At 43.7% G+C, this 24,244-nt stretch overlaps 1 protein-coding gene across 1 annotated transcript in view; it reads left to right on the top strand.

The window, feature by feature from the left end:
- Positions 1-24,244, top strand: part of LOC124794902 (sodium-dependent nutrient amino acid transporter 1-like) — a 139,142-nt gene that overhangs the window by 32,118 nt on the left and 82,780 nt on the right. The window contains exon 2 of the mRNA XM_047258602.1: positions 6,000-6,275. Within this exon, the coding sequence (XP_047114558.1) occupies positions 6,090-6,275 (186 nt within the window). The 5' untranslated portion in view covers positions 6,000-6,089. The remainder of the gene's footprint in view (positions 1-5,999; positions 6,276-24,244) is intronic.

Here is a 24,244-nt window from a genome sequence, read left to right as displayed (position 1 = left end):
TTGCACTGATAGTTTTTACTCTGGTCTATTCCTGAATCCAGTGAACGATATCTACTATCACTTGTAGAATGTCCAGTTCTCTTTGCGGCGACTAAGACACGGTCCTTGTGCAGTCTTCAGGCACTACTGCTACTCCGGATACTGTGTTGATACTGCAGATATGACTTGAGAGGAGCCGCGTGTCCTCCTATATTCACTTTTGGCGGATGGATGTAGACATCGCAACTATTTGAGTGACTACAGCGGATGCATAAAATAGTCAGTCTTGTGTGTCCGTGCCCTCTATGACGTCCGCACTTAACTATGTTGCGCCCCTCTGGAGGCTGGCCATGCCGTGTGGCGTCCCCTGAGTGTATGACTACGACTCGTATCTTCTGGAAGTCACAGCAGTACCCAAAATTTATAGAATGTAGCTGAACGATTTACAATGTAATATATGTCCGAAAGCCTGAGCATCCAGATACTAGTTTACGGCTACAAAAGTACCGTAGAGCTTCCTTGTCGTAGAATCTAAATCACAAAAAGCAGAAGAGAGAAGACGGAGCGCACTCTTCGAAAGCGACATTAAAATCTTAGTACAAGCAATTTACTAGATCAACTTGCATCTCTGTTTGTCAATTGCAACTGGCTAGATTCCGGAAACTTTAGGTATCTTCACAGTATTTGATTTATAATACAGTCTCGTATTTTCAATTCCTGCTAGGTCATTTGTCAACAATTGACACAAAGAAACCCATTTGCGTTAATTTCTGGTTCTTCCGCAGAGTGGAATAAACTAAGCATCAGATGGACATAAAATGACTGATAGGGATTTTTGCTGATAACTTCTATCTAAGAACCACATGTAATCTGAAAAATATTAAGCTACTACGACAAAAGGGAGTAGCAGATATGTCATCTACCACTGGAATATGAGCAATGAGCCCTGATTATAGGAAGACATTAACATCCTCGTCCCGTTCGTACATATATGTTGTAAAAGAGATTCTAACTAAACAGAGTGACAGGAAACATGACTACAAAATTACACGTCAGAACAAACTTCTCAAATGTTCATTTGAAGCAGCTCTTCGATGGGAGCATCGATTTGAAACCCATCCGTTAAGTTCTGTATACGAAGAAAAGTCTTCTGCCATCATAGTTAGTGTCAAATTTGTTCGTTGTCGGTGACCCCAATCAACTGTTCACGAAACTGAACATACCAACGACTGAGAACTGTACCGGCGACTTATTATACTTTATAATTTGACGAGAAGGTAGTTTAATTAGAAAATAGATTTTGTGTAAATATATTAAATCTTTCCCAATAAAAATATAGTAAGATTCAACAATGAGTCTTTACATATTGCAGACGTTTTGTATCAAACCGGCTACAAAGAGCTTCTTAGTTTACTTCCACACTGCACATCCATTTTCACTGACATCTCGCTCGTGCCAGGTACACATAACACTGAATAAAACATGGTTGGCACACACAGATATCGTGTTTTTGTCCTGTGCTTGGAATTGTTGCTCTAGTAACAGTGTTGAAAAAATTCAGACTCTGGTTAGTCTGTCCAGTGAGATGGAAGATTTCCTGTCGGCATAAGCTCGACACTTAAAAGGCCATGATACGGAGAGAGGTCGGATGCTTGCGGAATGCGCATTAAAAAAGCTGTAGAATCATCCGTGAAGGAAGTGCTGGCTCTAGTGTTATCTTAAACTGGAAGCCTGGGAACTGGTGCAGCTTTTCCCTATTGAAATCTAAGGCACCTCCTACGGAAAACCAATGCCTTAGTGCTTTCAGCAAATTTCACGTAACACGCGTTGTGTATACATTAAGATCTTATATTGGTCTGGAATGGAGTAGAGAGCTCGTTGCTTTCCTTTTAATGCAATATCGTGAGTACTTGGAATAGTGAGTGCTTGTGCTCTTGCCATTTCTCGCGAGATACCGCGTTCTTCTTCTAGATAACTCTAAATGGCGGAATGACTCAGAGCCTCTATATAACTGAGCCAGACAACTTCATGCATGCTTCTCTCTCACTAGACATAACGCAGGGAAATTGATGAGATAAAAAGAAATTGCAGTAATTGCATCAGTAAGATGGCTATCTGTGAAAGATACAAAAAGTTTATCAATCAGATCTTGGCGAAGGATCTATTAGAAAAAACTAGGCAGTTCTATTCGTCTGTAAAGTCAATGAACGGGAACAACGATAAGCAGTTTCCCGTCTCCTGGTATTGCAAACCAATGAGGGCTACTCAGAACGAACATGCTTAAGACGTAATCCTAACAGATTTTACGTGGAATGAAGAAAATTATAGACAAATATCGCTAACGTTCGTCTCTTGCATGACCCTAGTACGTATTCCTGACGAATACTGGATTCTCTCAAGGAATCGGTACAATTTCAGGAGAAGCCTTTCTTATGAAAAGCACCTCGGTGTATTCAGAGACCTCGCAAGTAGTGGTTACAAGTGAGCTGGTAAATTACGTCTTCTAAGATTCTCGTAAGGCTTTAGACAGTGTCGACTGATACGATTTTTTTTCTGTCGGTATATGGTGCTTAGAGAAAAAGAGAGAGAAAATGGCATGAAATTAAGAGATTATTGGTAAACGTGGGTTACCTATAACGTCGGAGTTTATAAATATTTTAAGGGCAGTACGAAAAAGCGATATTAAATGTAAGAAAGAATCAGTAGTAGGGTAGACACATGGGAAGATTGGAGTTGTTGGGGTCTGGTGCAGTTTGACGCATCTACGGTATTGATCAAAAGCATCCGGACACCCCCATATAAGGCGGAATTGACCAGTAGATGTCACGAGAGGCGAATCGGCCAATAAAGGAGGAAGTGCGGAATGTTTTGTTGTCAGTAGAGCAACAGTAACAGTAGAATGGGTACTAAGTGAGGTTAGACTTCAGTCACGGACTGCCATACATTATTCTAATAATTTCCGGGTATGCAGCCGGATCCCGTCGACATTCTGGAACGATATTTCGGCCCAGAGACGTCTGGCCATCATCAGGTGAGTACAAAACTTCTGAAGAGCCCAGGTGCAGTCGCGGTATTTATGCCACATCTCGCGCATGCGAAATGTACTGGCATCCTACAGCGCATGCGTCAGGTGTTGACGTGCGCGGCATAGCCGAGTTGTACGTGCTGCCCTCGCCGTTGAAAGTAAAAGATCATCAAGTCATTGATTATCAAATGACGCCGTCGATTCCGCTGTGATTGTATAATTTTAATAACAGGATTCCAATTTTTATCCAGCTGAAAGCCGTTATCACGATTTATAAGATTATCGGTAAGACGTACTTCCACTGATTCTTTGATTACAGAATCCAAAAATCCAGAAACTGCAGCCAAATTTTTTGAATGTCCCAAAGATTAGCTACCACAGGGGACAAAGGGCTCCCCATGGCGACGCCATCTGTTTGTTCAAAGAATTCGTCATTGAATAAAAAGTACGTTGAGGAGATATGTTCAAACAAGGCCGTCAGTTCTGCACTGAATAAGTTTTTATGGAGAATTTTGAGGAGAAAGCACCTGAGTCTGCTGTTTTAAGGCCTACAGCCTTCTGGCGGCAAGTAGATGATACTTTTGTTGTATGGCCTCATGGCAGACAGGAACTGGAGAAATTCCTTAATCACTTAAACTTATTACATGAGAACATCAAATTCACGATGGAGATTGAAAAAGATGGCACTTTACCATTTCTAGACGTGCTAGCACGCCGTAAAAATGATTGGTCATTAGGACATTCTTGTACAGGAAACCGACTCTCACAGATCTGTATCTCCAGGCGTCAAGCTGCCATCACCCAGCACAAACAGCCGGTGTTCTCACAAGGGAACCTCCCCATCGCACCCCCCTCAGATTTAGTTATAAGTTGGCACAGTGGATAGGCCTTGATAAACTGAACACAGATCAATTGAGAAAACAGGAAGAAGTTGTGTGGAACTGTGAAAAAATAAGCAAAATATACAAACTGAGTAGTCCATGGGCCACATAGACAACATCATGGAGAGTGGGAGCTCAGGAGCGCCGTGGTCCCGTGGTAGCGTGAGCAGCTGCGGAATGAGAGGACCTTGGTTCAAGTCTTCACTCGAGTGAAAATTTTACTTTCTTTATTTTTGCGTAATTATTATCTGTCCGTTCGTTCATTGACGTCTCTGTTCACTGTATTAAGTTTAGTGTCTGTGTTTTGCGACCGCATCGCAAAACCGTGCGATTAGTAGACGAAAGGACGTGCCTCTCCAATGGGAACCGAAAACATTTGATCGCAAGGTCATAGGTCAACCGATTCCTCCACAGGAAAACACGTCTGATATATTCTATACGACACTGGTGACGGCATGTGCGTCACATGACAGGAATATGTTGTCGACCCACCTAACTTGTACACTTGGCGAATGGGCAAAAAGATTCTTCTACCTTGACCGATTTAGGTTTTCTTGTGGATGTGATAATCACTCCCAAAAAGTGATGAAAACACAAGAGTTTGTCACATAAACTGTAACAAATGAATGCAACAGTTTCACAGTCACACAGTTTTCCCCGTGCTCTGTCAAAACGTATGTTTTTAACGTTTTCAAAGTTTTCCGTGTGTAGACCGTCAAATCCTGCATAAGTCCAAGCAAATCTGAACATGTCCTGGAATTTTGGAGAGCGAAGTTGATTATGTGTGAGTGCCTGAACTTTGATTATTGTCTGAAAATAGAAAATTAAACTTCTCACTCGAGGGAAGACTTGAACCAAGGACCTTTCGTTCCGCAGCTGCTCACGCTAACCACAGGACCACTGCGCCTATTACACAGTTCGTCCTTGATGTTGCCTATCTTACCATGAACTACTCAGTTTGTATATTTTGCTTATTTTTTCACAGTTCCACACAACTTCGTCCTGTTTTCTCAATTGATCTGTGTTCAGTTTTTCAAGGCCTATCCACTGTGACAACTTATAACTAAATCTGAGGGGGGGGGGGGGGGTGATGGGGAGGTTCCCTTGTCAGTACCTTAATACATCGAGCGCATGTAATATTGGATGATGAAAACCTCCACGCAGAATTAGAACACTTGGAGAAGGTTTTTAAAGAGAATGGCTACACTTCCTTATTTGGCGTGAAGACCATGCGCAACTGTCATAACAAGAAGTAACGCACTGAGGACGCTGATGAAGACTTTAAATCAACTGCGTTCCTTCCATACGCCGGGAATGTGTCGTCGAAAATAGGCAGATTACTGAAGAAAAATAAAATCGAGGTTATCTTCCGTCCACCAGCAAAGAACCGTTAAAGACGATTTACAACTGAAGAAAGCAGGCGCCTACAAAATTCCCTGTAAATGTGGCTCTGCATATATTGGCCAGACGACAAGAATTGTCCATGAACGATGTACAGAACATGAAAGATGCACCCGTCTGCAGCAACCGTCAAAATCGGCAGTAGCAGAGCACTGTATTTCTTTAGGACGTTCAATAATGGAAAACAATGGAACAAAAATTTTAGCTCCGGTTTCCGGATTTTGGGGTTCTGTAATCAAAGAATCAGTGGAAATACTTCTTGCCGATAATGTTATAAATCGTGACAACGGCTTTAAGCTGGATAAAAATTGAAATCCTGTTATTAAAATTATACAATCACAGCGGAATCGACGGCATCATTCGATAATCAATAACTAGATGATCTTTTACTTTCACTACCGAGGGCAGCACGTACAACCCACGCATGCGCTGTAGGATGCCAGCACCTTCGCATGCGCGAGATTCGGCATAATGCACCTGGGCTCTTCAGTAGTTGTGTATTCACCTGATGATGGCCGGACGTCTCTGGGCGAAATATCGTGGCAGAATGCGACGGGATCCGGCTGCATACCCGGAAATTATTAGAAGAAGAAATACGCCTGGAAAATTTCAGAAGTCATGTCACACATTAACCTGTCCCGAGTACACAACATATTTTTTGAGGTGTAAGTGGATGAGTGTGTGTTAGCTGAGAGATGGTGTTCGGTGTCCAGGCTTCCGGCAACGACACCGGGAGGTCGTCGCCGTCACAGCCGCAGCCGCAGCAGCTGGAGCTGGCGTCGGTGTGGGTGTCGTCGTCGACGATGACTGCGTCGGAGGGCTCGTCGTCGGCGGGCACGACGGCGACGTCCTCGACGGCGGTGCTGGCGCCGCCCAGCCGGCCGTCGTCGCCGGGCAGCTGGGCCTCCAGCAACCAGCAGCTGGTCGCCGCCGCTGCCGCCGCCTCCGTTGCCGCCCCCGCCACACACCCGCCAGCGCCCTGCTGCCAGGTACTCCTCACTTACTCGAATCAGAAAACAAATTCAATACATGGTATTTACCATTACAAACAGTTGAAGGAATTACTAAGGTACAATACTCTTGATCTGTTGTGAATGTCAAAATATTCCGTATTATGCAGCAATTCTTGGCCAGTGCTAGTAGGCTAATAGTTTCAACGCCGGAAGCGGCGAACCAGTATTTGGACTCTGTGGTGTGCGTACTGTAAGACCTTCGGTACACACACCATCAGATTATTTGACTAGTCGCTCTAACGAAGTAGGCGAGTGTCAGTAATATGTCTCGTGGTCTTATCGTGGCGTGTTTATCTTGTGCCCTTAGGTCAGACGATAGAAATGCCACTTGATCGCTTAGAGTAGCAGATTGACGGTGACCAACTTTAAACAGAACTTGATTAATTTTCACACACATTTATTAAAATAATAAAAAGGCATAGACATTACGTAACTTGATTCTGGATGCTGTTTACAATTGACAGTCTGAATTCCTTTGGTCTTGGTACGTTAATCTTATTCTCACATTGATACTTGACAAAGTGTCTATTCATTTATCTTCATGGCTATGTACAGGAATATGGTAATCTTATTAGGCGCAGACTGAAACTTGACTATAGACTGGTACAGACTAATGCAGGGAAATGCAGACTGACTAATCGGAGGTCTTTACACTCGTTGTAATACCTCGCGCGTTCAGGTATCACTGCGCGAATGTGATCCGCGAGGAGAAAAGGTTCTACGTTAGCAGCAATCTCATTGGCTGCGTTACATATTAATACGCGGATCGGCGGAAGCAGATTTTGGTCCGTCTCTAAGACAGCGCCATCTCGTAGTGCGGAGACGGAGGAGCCCTGCGCCTGCGCTGTTGTGCTTAGCAGGGCGCGCTCTAGTGGGAAAGTTGTGTACGCGCTGACTATGCGGAACTATGTACACAACAGACTCCATAACGGATGCTGGCTCTGCCGCTCTTGTGGCACGCAACTGCGGTCTACATGACTAGGTTCCCATAGTTTACAAGGTGGCAACGAGTTGATATTCTAAAACAGCCATTCACAGCACGTCGTCACGGAGCCATTCTGGAGGGCAGTCTGCAAAAGAAGCCGTATAAATAGGGCCCTTCTACCCTCTCGGTGAGAGTGCAGTACCAGCAATGAACCGATGACGCCTTCTCAACGACATTCGTCAGCGGGAACCGGACTTACGCTATTGTACTTACCCTGGCCAATGAGAGACACGTAGCAGACTTAAAAAATAGTCAGTCGGTTATAGATGGGAACCAGGAGGGACATTCCACCCTGTTTCTCAAGTAGTCCTACCGAGACCTACTCTGCAGCATTCAAAGCTTACTTTTCAGTCGCGGCCAGGGAATCAGCAAGCGGCCCACCACCAGTTAACCCCACCGAATTCATCGACCGAGGTGATGTCCCTTGTTGCGTCTCGCTTTTTTCTTACTCCCTCCCGGGATACGACAGATGAAAGTCTAGCAACTTCGACTGCACGCGGTGTCCTGAGGAGAAGAGTTCCTCCTGTGCAAAATGCGGGGGATAGTTGACAATCCAATAGCTGCTCATGGTCTGTGGCTCTGTGCAGTCACAAGTGGTGGAACCCACAGGAAAGTACCATTTCCGCAGGTTTACTCCAGGATCTACCAACTGTTGAGTGACCTCCACTCAGTCCATCATGCCCAGGCCGGGGGGCTTCCGAAGGGAGGGGCGGGCAGAATTATTCTCAAGTCGAGAGATTCACAACCATTTTCTTGCTGTAGTTGCTACTGTTTGTGTGCCTGAAACAGCCTTGAAGAAACTTCTTCTGGATCTCAACCTTGGAGCTGTTGGAACGTTCGCAGGTAGTGGATGATTTTCTCATGAGCCTGATTCGTTCTCCCCGCATTGGGAGCTACTGAAAAACGAATATCTAGTGGTACTATCCCAGCGAGTTGGTAGAGGTTCAAAAGTGGCACAGGTCTGAAACAACCTACACGTTTCTTTTAGCACCTCGTCCACTAAGTTTGCGGGGGTAGATTTGTACCAGTCTGGGCACCCGTAATCTCCAGCATTGCAACATGTTGTTAGTGCTGTCAGTCCTCGGGTTTGTGGTTAAGAGCCCCACGTGCTACCTCTGGTATTGCGAAGAATATTATTTCTGGCTTCCAACTTCATTCTCGTGTTCTTGCTATGCTGCATGTAGGTCAGATTAGGATATAGAGTTACTCCCACGTATTTTCAATGGATCTTATTTACTAAATGTATCCGTTGCCTTGTTATGTGGAGTTTCCGATGTTCCCGATTGTGCTAAAAAACGCACACAGTTGTGTTTCAGCTGGGTTTGGACAAAGCTGGTTGTCACAATAATAGGCACTCAGCTGATCAACATTTTTCACTTATTTGCCGGCATTGACTCTTGACCTGCTGCCTACACTGCGAAAGACGAAAGAAGAATCCTGTCAGTTAAAGGGGTAGTTCACTGCTGCCACGCATCTTCACGGAGTTATGGGCAATTCTCCGGCTGTTTTTGTAGCTCGCAACATTTAAATGCTTTTCCTGCAATTTTTCGCTGCTTTTTCCTGGGTGCGTCACCTACGATAGTCTTCTTTATCTAGATGGTCTTGTCGGTTGCAGCTGCATTGCCGCCAGTTGTTGTGACCATCTTTTATGGACGCTACGCTGAATTTTCCCGCCTACCGCCTGAATCTTCGCGTTGTTAGGCCGCCGCGTTCTGTCTTAGTAGACGTGGGCGGCTACTGTAAAACGGCCTGTTAGACGTCCGACTATTATGCATGTCGCACAGCTGGCCTGTCGGTAAGGTCCTTCGTAGGTTGAGAGTTAATCTCAGTGCTCTGTTCCCAATTCTTAGTAACGTCTGTATGTGCATTTCGGCGGATCGACTTCCAGTATAGGGCGGAGCAGAGCCCTTCACAACGTGATAAAAAGATGCGGTGGTAGGTAGGAATCCGGACTCATTAATGGCTACAACTTGCCGAGTCGACGGTCTGTATTGTTAGTGGTGTCACGTATGTGCAGGCGCCATGTGAGATGGCGGTCGAGTGCGAGCCAAGATCTCACCACACAGAACAGGGATACCTGTGATGTCGAAGCGTGGCAATGCTGAAGGTATGGTTCGGCGATTAACTACCAAAGACTACGTCTCGACGGTCACTTAACGGCCCTAGTGTGCATTTTGTCAGAGGCGAGCAACAATCGATCTTGGAGTATGTTGTCATCCATGCTGTGGCTGAAGATGGCTGCATCGTCAGCGAACACTTAGTTTTACGCGGTCGTTCTTAGATGGTCAGCGGTGTAGATCGTGTAAGGTTCCGTCCAAGGACCGCCCACCGTGGCTCGCCAGCACGGATAGGACGAACTGTGGACGTTATTGATTCAACTCACTAATGGAAGGTTCTGACGCGGGTTGCTTCTCATGGTCTGACACAACCTATTGCGTAAGGCGATTTAGTTTGTATTTCTATGGCAACGCTTCGGTCTTCCCGCTCCTCTATAGACGACTATTTTCAGTGTCGAAGCTTTGGTACGGCGAACAGCTATGCAATTGACAGTATGTAGAATGCCTCTCCGCTTAGTGGTGTAAGCTGACTGTTAATCTAGCACGAAGGTATGTTTTTACTATTGACGTTTGATGGACTTTGACTCCATTAATTTTAAATTGTATTGTAAGCTGCTGTAAATGTATTGGTCCTCGCTAGATGTTACATCACCTGAGAAAAGCACGTGGGTGCACCGCACCGTTCGGAGGCAGGCGCCTAGGGGAGGGACCGCCGACACCAACACGCGTTGTCAAACTGGAGAAAAGAAAAAGTTTTCCAATGCAGGAGTGGGGGTGACAAATGGCAGAGTCCGCAGGACGGTAATATTAGTAAAAACACAATTAGTAAAACGGTATTGAAAGCTCTCAAGGAATCATATCTGACTGTCAAGAATAGGATTCCGTAATATTAGCAAACACAATTAGTAAAACTGCATTGAAAGCTCTCAGCAATTATATCTGACTAGCAAGGATAGGTTCAGGTAGTTAACGTTATTATTATTATTATTATTATTATTATTATTATTATTATTTGTGATTTCGTGATGAGGTGGTGAAATTGAACCGTATTTCGCAGACCTATTACCAGTCATTGCAGATATGTGACGTATTTTTCGAAGTGGAAGCGTTCTTTTCCAATTTGTTATGTAATTCACGAACCTACAGCATATTCTCATATTAATAGAGTAAGCAATGTCACAGAGAACCCTCCGTTGACCACCCTAAAGAGATATTACAATGATTAACCTGTCATAGCCCCTTTAAAATTGTTTTGAGTTAAAAACTACTACAGAAACTGCATATGAGACATGATATGCACAAAGGTGAATTGAAAACACGAACAGTGCACACTAACTCTGTGTGGTTGGTGGTTCATGAAGCTCTGCCAACATCTGAATCGAGAAAATTATCAAGCCGTAAATATTTGACCTCTCACGTTCAGTGTGTATTGACAATACTGATAATATTTTAAGGGCTTTTAGTAATGCACGTCAACATGGTTTCAAATTATTATTGAACGTCTGAGGGCCGCTTAATAATATACCTGCTGTCTTGCAAATTGACTTCCACTTCTTCTATCACGTCAGCAGACTGTAAGTTCCCCTCGTAGAGACGTGTAGTGTATTATTTCCGTCTATTCATACTCTCCTCTGTATTTAACATTATAATTCCACCATATCGACATCTTTACTTTTAATTTCACTGAACGTTCTGTCATCCCTACGCGCTGAATCTGCACTTCGAACGACCATTTTTTTTTTTTTTTTTTTCGATTTCTTCACACTGTACTGTAATTCAATATCATCTACGCAGACGAATCCGACAGCACCTTCTCCTGTCTGCTGTCCCCCAGAAGTTAACATTTTAATTTTACCAGGATTTGGCATTATTTCACATATTGTATGTCAAGAAAGAGGGAAGACTGAATGGCCGTCGGCCGGTAGATTTACCGCTGTTGCCGCGAGTCAGTCTCGCTAAAAAGGAAGTATACGAAGGAGGTATCCTCGGCTCTCGCTTGGTGCCATGCAACAGACAAAACAAACACTATGTTGTGCAGTGTCATTGACTTCTTAGATCGTAATACGTTGAGGATATCACTTAAAAATGCACCAAACGTCACTCAACTCTCCAGGAACAGAGTGGGTCGAAAAGTTTGGCCCTTTACAACACGTTTGTTCATTTGATGGAGCGGGACGCGAATTCGATTTGCGAAGATGTTTTAATCTAGAATGGAGGGACGTAACTGGCCTTCCTTGTTCCTGCTGGGTACGCCCTTGGCGGTGCGGCGTCTGGTAAGTCACGGTGCGTTGTCCCCACCTGTACAGAAGGGCAAGGTGTGCGCCCTAGAGCTGCTGGTACCGGTACGTGGCAGGTGCGTGCCACGCACTGCTCGGGGGGGAGGGCTGGAGCTGGAGCTGACTCACCCGCCTGTAGCACGCACGCACTTACTACGCCCTCCACTGCGGTGTAAGTCTCCTCTCAATCTGGCGGCACTTGTCAGCGCCTTTCATGGCTCAGTGCACCCGCGGCTATTATTGTCGATCTCGCTGGCGGCTGTTCTTCAGCAAACTCAGTAACAATAGCGGTTCTCGGAAAGGTGATGCTGTTTGTGGCTCTGCTGTGTATGAATGGCGATCGTAAACAGACCCCACGGCAGCGGTGACTGATTTCAGCGCGCTGAACGACGAAAGTCGCCGAGGAATACTTGCCGGTCACCATATGAAGCAAGGGAAATTAGAGTTTAACGTCCCGTCGACAATGCAGTCATTAGAGACGGAGCACAAGCTCGGATTACGAAAGTACGGGGAAGGAAAGCAGGCGTTCCCTTTTCAAACGAACCGTCCCCGCATTAGTCTGGAGCCATTTAGGGAAATAACGGGAAACCTAATTATGGGTGGCCGAAGTGGATTGGAACCTTTGTCCTCCCGAATGCGAGTCCTGTGTTCTAACCTCTTCGCCGCCTCGTTGGATGGTCACCTTGCCTCACTATTCTTCTCGGATAATCCGAATTCGTGTGTGTCGAGGTCCAATTTACGAAAAAAAAATCCATATATTCTTTACATCTACATGAATACTCTGCAAATCACATTAAGTGCCTGGCAGAGGGCTCATCGAACCACCTTCACAAGTCTCTATTATTCCAATCTCGTATAGCGCGCGGAAAGAATGAACACCTATATCTTTCCGTACGAACTTTGATTTCCCTTATTTTATCTTGGTGAGCGTTCCTCCCTATGTAAGTCGATGTCAATAAAATATTTTCGCATTCGGAGGAGAAAGTTGGTGACTGGAATTTCGTGAGAAGATTCCGTCGCAGCGAAAAACGCCTTTCTTTTAATGATGTCCATCCCTAATCCTGTATCATTTCTGTGACACTCTCTCCCATATTTCGCGATAATTTAAAACGTGCTGCCTTTCTTTGAAATTTTTCGATGTACTCCGTCAGTCCTATCTGGCAAGGATCCCACACCGTGTAGCAGTATTCTAAAAGAGGACGGACAAGCGTAGTGTATGCAGTCTGCTTACTCCCTATTGAAGCGAAGTCAAACGGCGGGGATTGTGTTTAAGCCGACTCCTAATGACCTCACGCCCAGCGTGTTTGTCTGTCCGACCATCCAGACTTTCGTTATCCTTCGTATCCTTAAATATGTTTTAAACAACGCTGAGATCGTTCATTCAGCAAAGTCAGGGCTGATGAGTTTCCCGTATTGTTGTCTAGTTCTAGCTTAGGACAGACCTATAATGAAGCCGACGTGACGCTAAACTCCAACCTTCGTTTCGTCTTACTAAACTGAAGCTAATGACGTTCCAAACGCAGTTTTTCAGGACGACCCGTCGTTCACGACGACTGCATCTCGTCAGAGTCCAATTAAATTCCTGGCTACGTAGTTGTGTAGGTGACAAAATTTAGTTTCGATCACTGGAGCTCAAAGTCAGATGCCCGATATCTAATGAATGAGAACGCTTTGCCTCATATCAGTACTCTGCAAATTTCAAACAAAACGCGTCGTGACATTCCACCCCGTAGAATTACAGTGGTTCAGCATTCAGACAGTAAATTACTGTTCGGAATTTGCGTTCTCCAATTCTTGCATCAGGTTTTCCTCACTCCATCACATTTAATCATCGTTTAATCAGTCACGGCAGATACTTCGCATTAGAGTGGTTTTTAGCGAAGTTAATTTGAGATTTCAGGGCTTCGTGTTTACTTACTCGCAATATATGTGCGTACGTTTATCTACATTTACGGCGAGCTGTCAGTCACTGAGCCGGTATTAATTATCCTGCAAATCCTCTTGGATTTCAAAAGGTATTTATGATAACAGTATCGTTCGACCAACTGTTAGCGTGATCGTTGAACACTATTACTAAGATTGTCTGCAATACTACGTGACGGGGGGCCTTGACACAAGTGCACGGGAAATTTTCGCCTTCATATGCACGCAAGATGTCTACCTACATCCAACGGAACGGTGGTCATTACAGCATGTATCTTGTAGCTTTTAAACATTATCCCCTCTAGTCAGATTTTGTATTGACGTTTCTAAAATCCCAGTTGTCTCGTCCCAGGCAAGCCGACCATAAGCCCGCAAAGATCGAACCGTGTGAAGACATTACTTCTCCCCCCCCCCCCCCCTCTCCCCGCCTCCCGTAAGGTTTGTGAAATCTCTTTATGTTCAAACGAATCAGTTGTCGTATGAACGCGCAGAGCAGTGTGTAAAAATTATCTGGAAATCGAGGAAGCATATCTTGTAAAAGTTTTTTCGTGCTGTGGTACTTTTGGGAACTTATTTGGGAGTCTATTCGAGAAATGTTGTTTAGCAAGCTGAAAGAACAAATATTGCAGATTGCTATACAATTACTATTATTCTCTCCATTTATCTACCATAAGAAATGTGACAATAAGGTTAAAAGTAATAAAGTAAATTGTCGATTCCCCGCTGGGAATAAAACGGTATCAAATACGGTACCCAAAATATGTAGACCTAGATGTAGAAGAACCGTGAGTACATGTTACTAAAGAACTTTAGTATGTTGTTCATGCCGGAGTAGAAACATTGTTTTACAGAATTTTGTTTTGTTAAGGAACTGAAGAGTATATTATTTAAGAGCAGCCATAAAATGTTCTCTCTCTCTCGAAATTTATTGTTAAGCTGTTAATAAAGTTGAAATAAATGGCTGTAGCTATGTCATAAGTTTAATTGTGAAGGTTTTTTATTTGTTGATGCTGACTCGTTTCAGACGTCCATTTTCAAACGATCCGTATCGTCAGTGTGATAATACAGGCGCTAGTCTATGTCAAAAAAACTTCCCCTGTGGTGGTGGTCAAAGCGGCACTACGGCCAACTCAACAACCTAAACAGACCACGCAGGAAGGACGCAGAGTTATTTAATGTTCGTCCTCTGTGGTCTGGTACTGTTGCTGAGTCGGCCATAGTGGCGCTTTGATAATTACTGCAGGGACAGCTGGTGTAGGCGACATAGGCTATCGCCTGTATTGTCACACGATACGTATGGTTTGAAAATGGACACAGGTATCGGAAACTGATCACTATCAAGAAATTTTAAAAAATACTTCTCAATGTAACTTACGACGGAGCTATAATCATTTATTTAAAGTATAAAAGAAGTTGCTGACCTGTTTCTTACCTGTGGCATGCTGCAAGTTCGTATATATTAATAAAATGCTGGGTTTCAGAGAAATCTCTTCTCGTAAGTTTCAATGCAGAAACCGGAAAAGGCATGGTAAAATACTTCATCGCTTTCTGTGAAAGCACGAAAGAGTGAACTATGACGAACATTCTGTTAATTTTATCATTTACGCAAGACGGAATGAGTCTATTGCGCCTGGCTGGGCACCCTACTGGGCGTGCTCATAAGACTCTTCAATCTTAATTAGCACGTTGCGCATCCTGCATACTACCAAAGTACTGTCTTAACTGGTAACTCGTCCGCTGTTGGTGTAGTACGGGCTTAAGATATGTAAAAAATCAGATGCTTGCATTGCTGTTAAGAAGTAAAAGACATTGATGTAGTGCTTTCGCTTCGTTCATAAATCTACTGGTAAAGATGAGAAAACAGAGTTCTTAAAAAGCTAGTAATCTTCATACAGTTCACACGCAGCCTAGTACCGCAGTTCCCAACGTATCTCCAAAGTTGCGCGAAGGTTACCATTACATAAGAATCAAGCAAGGTACCCCCTCCAGAAATCTCACAACAGCGGTTACTGTTCACGCAGTGCACTCTGTCAAAACCATGTCTGCAAAACAGCTTTCTTCGAGCAAGAGTAATATCTGTATCCCATTCTAGCTAGCAGGGAGTAGACCACGCTTCACATGTCATTAATACGCTTCTCATAGTTACTGTGAACTGCTGTTAACTGTACTGTGCGTTGCACTAGATGTACTCTTGCACGTTTCGCCCAGAGTTCACACTTTTTGCATCTTATTGTCTTCAATTACTCAAATATTTGGCTTATTGATCATGGTTAACTTTTGTTTTCGTTCGTAAGAAATTGAAAATAATGTGGGAGGAAACAGGGCTGTGCTTGTTGTGATTCATAGATCTTTATCGACTCGCTTATCGCGGAAACACGCTTAAAATGTTGCATGGATACAGGAACTACCGAAGCGTCATCTTCTTCAGGTGAGATTAAGAACGTTGGTGACTCATAAAAGTTCGTCATTAAACATTATCTCGCCCTGTGCTCTGCTTACGACATATTACGGCTGTTACTTCCTGCGTCCGATCGATTATTAGATCACAGTCAACATAGCCTCTTCCGTCTCCGCCCCCCCCCCTCCCCTCCGCCCACTCTGTCCCTTCACAGCTAAACCGCTGTACGACTAAACAGAAATGTTATTTTTTTTTTCATGTAAAAGAATTTTCTTTCGAAAAGACGTGGCACTAGCACCAAAAATGGGTGAATTAAAGTTCCAGTGATTCATTGGTACCTTGCCACGTAGACAAGTCTTGCGCCGCGAATGGAATCTTCCCAACAGCAGACTGATTTGCCACAATTCTAGCTTCCAGACGTGTTGCGAGTGACGGCAGGAATACTGTAAACTAAGTCGTCACATCGCTGTATTTCTACTGACAAATCTCAACATGCAGCATAATCGCCAAGCTCAGATAATCATTACCCAGGTTACACTTCAGGTTAGTCCCAGAGGAAAGAGGAGCAGTGTTCAGACTAAGAGGCAGCTGGAAAGCTGGAAAAACAAACAGAACGAAAGGCAGATGATCGGCTTATTGGAGATAACAGGTTCCTTACTTTTAATTCACCAGATGAACATCCCTAAACAACGTCTGAAAAACTGTCTGTAGTGTTAATACATACCCTCTATGACTAAGCCGCGATGTACAACTTTCTATGTTACCTGTGCCACATTGGAAGTTTGAAACTGAAAATATTCAGTTTATCATAACTTTATAATAACAAAATCTTATTTTTTGTTTTGGGGCGCAAAGACAAAACAAAACAAAACCATAAAATTTCGTTATGGATTTATTTTACGTGGCGATGGGGGTGGCCGCATTCCTATTATCGAAGCTTGCAGGGGATTTGAAAATCCTAGTGACCACTGCAACATTTATTTTAAACATTTGTCAGTGATATTCCGATACACTTCTTTGAATGGTCACCTCGATTATCCGTATCCCTGAAACTAGTTACTTTGTCTGTACGAGAATACTCGTTTTGGTGCAACTTGACTGAATCAGATCAAACTATGGGCTGGATGTCGTCGGCTGCTTGCGGGCTGCAGGTGAACACACACCCATAACTTTCCAACATGACGAGGGCTAGAATTCGTTCTCATGAGCATTTATCATAGCGCCTGAAATCTTCCACATTTTCGTAGTGACAGACTAGTGGAGCACGAATCAAAGCGGCGTGATCCTGGAGAGACGGTGAGACTAAATTTCGTCACAGTAATCTCAAAACTTTCATTAATTTTTATAGATCAGAACTGAACGCTCATTTGGAAGTGTTTCATGAACGAAATATGCAGGGGAAACAGGTACTACAGGACACTTAGCATAAATTCTTATGTTTGTCACAAAATGCTATTTGAACTTAATCTAATTGCTGTACGATCGTTCATACCATTAGCTTCAGTTCTTACACACATTTCTTTCATTTTCACTAACAACCTTTGCTTAATCACGCAATGAGGATGAAGCAAAATTAGGGGTAGATAAACTTCCCCTCATAATGACTCACCACAGTTACATAGTCTGACGGCGAACGGACGTTGTATAGAGGTATACAAATCATAGCAAGATATAATCTTGACAGATATGATACTGAATATTTGTGAGGGGGACCTAGAGCAAGTATTAAAAGCCAAATCACTTGCGTGTTAGTTGTCAGGAACGCACATCGCGTGCTATCTTTAATCTCTGATGGTCATTTAGTGACTTCAGAGTCTTAACCTTAGAAACAGCTATTATACCGACAACGCATTTCATTGTGTATTTCTTGACCACGTGATCAGGGATATTTGTATTTTTTCCGTTGTTAACATTCACCTTGGCACCGAGAGAAGTGGCTTTGACGCGTGAGTTCGATTAATAACTAGTTTTGGAGGCAAATTTATTCGTTGCTACCCTGCTAAAATCACTTGATCGTTGCTATGTTTCTACAATGTGCCAAGTATGCAGTTACATCTATTAAGGCGTGTTATTGTCCCAGAAAACAAAAAGTCCAAAATGTCGATTAAACTGTTGACGAGTGGTTGTATAAAGTGAGTATGTTAGTAAGTTTGAGCTGTGGTAATGCTTTCTTTTACTAGCAAGACAGGTACACTCTCCGTTACTTTTCTTTCTTTAATTGATTTGCGATACTGCAACAGTTTTCCGTAAATCGACCGCTTGGTCATTGTACTTAGCGATTCTCTGTTATATACAAGTGAATTTTACTTTGGTATTACGGTACCACCGCCTGCTCTTGTGGGACAGCGAAAATACTTCCTGTTCTGTCTGTCATACAAGTGGTAACTTTAGGATTTTTTTATAAAAAAAGCTTTTTTCCTGTTGTGATATTTATTTCGATATTGCTGGATGCATCCTTGAAGACACTGATTGGAAAGAGATATCACATTCTCGTTATTTCATAAGAACGAGCCTTTATGGAAACAACGTGTTGTTATTGAACCATTCAGTACACTCTGGGCATGAATGAGCTGGGCTTTGAAGTCGACAACTCACAAATCAGCCCAGTGGGACTTGAGTACACAGTGCATTACTAGGTATAGTCTTACTGGAAGGAACATCCCATAGACAGTATTGCCATCAAAGATATTACGCTAGCTCATTTGGATGAAATTAAGGCGTGCCTTAAAAAAAAAAAAAAAATCTCGCACGCATTTCGAAATAATTTAGGGAAACGAAGGAAAAGCAAAATAAAAATGGCTAGACGGAGATTTGAACATAGTTCCTTAAGAAAAAGTGTCTTGGCTGTTGTATCACCAGGCTTGCTGGTCCTGTTTGGCGTTAAACAAAAAAGGAAGGAATTCGTAAAGCTACTCGTAGTATAAAATAGAATTCGATAAGAGATGCAACTCGATTTTTCCGATTTTCCTACGTACACCGAACCTTCCAAAAATGAAAGTCGCGAAACACCACAAATTCCTTGGCTCGATCAGACAGAACCATTGGCTGTCATCAGATGCAATACCTTTACATATTACCTTTGCAAACCACTATGAAGTGAAGTACATGACAGAGGGTACACGGTTGCATAAATCACGTGATGTACTGAGGAGTATGTACGACATCTCGACAACTATTGCAGGGGTCGCTTTCAGACATGGCATTTCTTCAGGAAACTTTGTGTACTGCGACTCCATTCCGTATAATTCAGGATCAGCTCCTTCATGATATGACTTTTATTATTTTAAAATAATTTTAGAGAAGTAGCTTGCCTTTCTTAAGTATGGTAAGATCATTAGAGACGACTGCTTTCCATTTAAAAGGCAAAACCGGTTTGTCCTTGAAGCCTTTTTAGTCAGAGGCTTAGATTACGCGTTGAATCTTAGCCAAACGACTCGAGTAACGGTTGTATTTTCATATTTTGATAAAGTAATCCCGAAAGTAAGTTTCTTCTGCTTATTACTGACTTTGCGATAAGGCGTAAGAGTTCTCTTGCTGATATCATTATTAAAATGTCATTTTGAGGCATTATGTGGTTCATTTCAGGTTCGTATGAGTAAGAAATCAACAAACTTTAAGCGACCGCTTGTAACAGGCTAAAATTAATTAGTTCTCGAGCCATCTAGCACCCGATCAGTTACCGAGGACGTTAGTGCACTAGAAAACAAGGGGTAAGCTCAGAGATAGGAGAAAAGGCGTGCCTTTCCGTGATCTCCCTAAATCTTTTATTACAAGTTACCAGTCATTGAAGTGCTTGTAACTTCATCCCATGTTCGTGTTATAATTACATATGGTTAAATGAGAACGGACAAAACACAGCATCAAAATCACACAGAAATGTTACAAAGTTAAGTGCTTGTAATAGGTAGAAATCTTCATCTTTCGTCAATTAGGCAACACAAACACTACGATCACCAGACAAATAACATTCTTTCATCACACCTATTTTCATGAGGTAGTGTCATTTGTTAGTAATGTTGAGACGTATATGAAGTGCTGCAGATGTTAAAACATTGGCGTTGTTAGTCAACTATCTGTGTGCTTCGTGCATCATAATTGCGACCTCTTACTGTGATACAGAAGGAACTAGTATTATAGTTAACCGTTTCCATGATTACATAATGTTTTTTTTCTGTACATCCATACAGTAATTTATACGAGGGTGAGTCAAATGAAAACCTTAAATTTGTAATAACAAATCGAGATTTCGCGCCATTATCCTGTAAGTTGGTAAGCGCGCTACAAACAGCGTGCAGAATGGCCTGTAGGTGGCAGCATAGTGCAGATGCACACATACCGTCGCAGTATCAGTATAAAGATGGCCGTCCCACTTGCGACTTGAAACAGGGAAGAACAGCGTTGTGTTATTCGGTTTTTGCATAGTGAAGGTGTGAAACCTATTGAAATTCATCGACGAATGAAGGTTCAGTACGGTGATGCATGTTTGTCACAGCAGCAAATCTACGAATGGAGTAGGAAGTGCGCAAATGGCGTGAATTCAGCGGAAGATGCTCGTTGTCCAGGTCAGGCACAACGAGTTGTGACTCCACAGAACACTGCAGCAGTTGAAGCCATAGTGGCGGAAAACCGCCGAGTGACACTGAATGACATTACAGCATGTTTACAGATTAGTCACCACATTGTGCATGATGTGCTCCAGTTTCACAAAGTGTCTGCAAGATGGGTGACACGGCAGCTGACTCCTGAAATGAGAGAGCAACGTGTTGATGCTTGTGAAGAACTTCTTCGGCGCTTTGAACGAGAAGGTGATGGCTTCCTTGCAAGAATCGTTACTGGAGACGAAACCTGGGTTCACTTCCACCAACCAGAAACGAAGAGTGAGCAAGGAATGGTGCCATCCCTCATCACCAAAACCAAAGAAGTTTCGATCAGCAGGGAATGTTATGCTGGCACTCTTTTGGGACTAATAAGGCGTCATTTTGGAGAATTACGTGCCTAGAGGGACCAATGTCACCAGTGCATCATACACAGATCTCCTAAAAATTATCTGCGGCCTGCAATCAAATCAAAGCGATGTGGATTGCTGTCAGCAGGTGTCCTTTTGCAGCATGACAATGCAAGGCCCCACACTGCCCGTACAACAGTTGCAACAATCACAGGCCTGCATTTTGAGTGTCTTCCTCATCCACCATGCTCACCAGACCTTGCCCCAAGTGATTTCCACATGTTTGGACCACTCAGACACAATGGGAGGAAAGAAGTTCCGTTCTGATAAATAGGTATGCCACACAGTGTACGGGTGGTTGCACGGACTACCAAAAGACTTTTTTTCTAAAGGAATTTATGCACTTTGCAAGTGCTGGAGAAATTGCATTGAGCGTGGGGAAGATTATGTTGAAAAGTGATACAGCTTTGTACCACTTCTGCACAATAAATAATATTTAAAAATATATTTAGGGTTTTCATTTGACTCATTCTCGTCTTTGACTATACAGGGTGATTCTTATTGACGTTTAAAAACGACCGAAGTGACGTAGATGACGCTGAGACAAGAGATTCAATATAAGACACTTGGGGTCGAAAATGTCGGGAAATACCCCGAAAGAGAATGACAAGCGTCAAACATGTGACGTCACCAGATGACGCACCTCGCCGCACGTGCAGCGGTTGGGCTCGGCCGCGAAGGGACGATTGATCGTTGCAATGCTTGTATTCGAACAAACGGTGAAAATTCAAACACATTTTTAGTATGATATGCTCTTAACGCAGAAGTTACAAAATTACTGTCCTCGCTGTAACTAAGTAACAGCTGTTTTTACTTTGTGTTTCTTCCCTTTGGCCATTTCTTTTCACAGACTTTACTTAGTAAAGAAAACCTGGGTCATATACTGGTAACTACGCAATTCGAAAGCTTAACTCATTTACCTGTGACGCAATACGGTAGGTTTTAGTTGTACTGTGCTTTGCAGTAGACCAACGGAGACAGTGACACTGGCAAATAAAATAAATCTTACCTCATCGTAAATACAGAATTGTCTAACAATGAAAAAATACGCCAACCAGACTGAAGACTAGAAGCTCAAGTCCCACGTGCTGAAGTCGAGCGCATGGGCCCTGAGCCACATCAACCTCAATACTTTATTTCGGTTGGAATGACCAGGTGCGACAGACCGACAGACAACCGCTGCGTATTTCCTGACATTTGCCACCGCATGTGGATTTTAAACATTGATTAGAATCACCCTATAGATACACTGCCTGACCAAAAGTGAAGCACCCAGAAGGAATTGTCGGATGATAAAGCAACTTCGTACACGTACATACTACCGGTACATATGTAAAATATTAGAGTTGAAATTCTTTGTGACAGGTAGAACGGCTACTGAGTGCATTAGTGTTGCTGCCAGGCATGGTAGGGTATATAACAGGGCGTAAACGAACGTCGTTAGATACTGAGTGACCTTTGTGAAGATCAAGGATATGCCCTGTACTTGTGTGGGACAGCGTTATCAGCGTCTGACACAGTTGTAAGGGGCCTCATTATGAATCTTCATTTGGGTGACTGGTCGAGGCGTGCATTATCCAGATGTGGCAGTAGCCCTAATGTTGGCCTGCATGGGAACATAAGGGCAGACATACTGTTCGTTAACGTACTGGTCGACCATGTCTAGCCACCTCAAGGGAGGATCGCCGTGTTGTGCACCAAGCACACCATAAAGGGTCTGCATCTGTGCATGGCACCCGGAAACATGCAATGGTCTCCCTACAACACAGTGTCATGCCACACCATTAGTCGGAGACCAGCAGCGATCGGACTACTAAATTACTCTCACGACTAGGCTGCCGTTAACACCACAATACAAACGGCTGCGTCGGAGTTGTCCTGTTACCAGGAAGCATCGACTGATATCGAATGGCATCGCATTGTGTTCATCGATGAGTCGTGCTTCTGCATGACTCCGGATAAAAATGTAAATGTCGTGTGGCTAGGGCCTCCCGTCGGGTAGACCGTTCGCCGGGTGCAGGTCTTTAGAATTGACGCCACTTTGGTGACCTGCGCGCCGATGGGGATGAACTGATGATAATTAGGACAACACAACACCCAGTCCCCCGAGCGGAGAAAATCTCCGACCCAGCCGGGAATCGAACCCGGGCCATTAGGATTGAAATTCTGTCGCGCGGATGACCATCGCTGGTAAGTATGGTGACGACATGGGGATAGCTACCATTCTTCCAATATTTTGGGAAGACATTGCGGTGTTAATTCTGGTGCCACTGCGTGAGAGGCCATGGGGTATGACTTCAGGCCACGGTGGCAGTGATCGAGGGAACTCTGATGGCACAACGGTACATGACGGATATCCTGCGTCCTTGTGTTACCTCCCATGCACCGTAGTGTCATTTTTCAACACGACATTTCTCACTCACGCATGGCACGTATCAGCGTAATGTTGTTCTCCGGTGGGCAGTCAGATCCTCGAAGCTTTCCCCGATAGAACACGCGTGGGAGCAGAACAGTCGCTAACTCCACCCCAGTGTCAGTATCCAGGACATAAAGGACGATCTCGCTTCAGGAGAGGATCAACAACTTTGACAAACTTCTCAACTGCATTAATGCCTGTATTCAGACCAGAGAGGAGGCAACGTCATATTATAAATGGGCCCGTACTGGAAAGTTCTTACTACATTTGGCACGAGTTTGTAATCACTGGCCGGCCGAAGTGGCCGTGCGGTTAAAGGCGCTGCAGTCTGGAACCGCAAGACCGCTACGGTCGCAGGTTCGAATCCTGCCTCGGGCATGGATGTTTGTGATGTCCTTAGGTTAGTTAGGTTTAAGTAGTTCTAAGTTCTAGGGGACTAATGACCTCAGCAGTTGAGTCCCATAGTGCTCAGAGCCATTTGAACCATTTTGTAATCACTGAACTAATATGAGACTCTCTCTCAACCTCTAAACTTTCATTTCGTTATCGCCTCCACGTATACGTACTCGGAGGGCGTTCTAAGTTCTAGGGGACTGATGACATGAGATATTAAGTCCCATAGTGCTCAGAGCCATTTGAACCATTTAGAAGACAATACATATTGCCCTCATGACGACAGCAAGCACTTTCTCTGTAAATCTTATCTTTATACAGACGGTTTCAGGGTCTCGGCTGTTCAGTATAAAATGTCGAATCAAAACACCTTCAGCCGTCTAAATTTCCAGTTGTCATTTTATTTGAGTTACCAGTTTCAGCGCTACATTAGCCATCTGCAGGCTCCCTGACCGACGTGTGGATAGAATCCCACCTCTGGTACAGTCAAAA

The sequence above is a fragment of the Schistocerca piceifrons genome, chromosome 4 (genome assembly GCF_021461385.2).
Source record: "Schistocerca piceifrons isolate TAMUIC-IGC-003096 chromosome 4, iqSchPice1.1, whole genome shotgun sequence".
In the NCBI taxonomy this organism is placed as follows: domain Eukaryota; kingdom Metazoa; phylum Arthropoda; class Insecta; order Orthoptera; family Acrididae; genus Schistocerca; species Schistocerca piceifrons.
The sequence above is the reverse complement of the archived record's forward strand: the minus strand, read 5'-3'. Positions and strand labels throughout refer to the sequence as shown.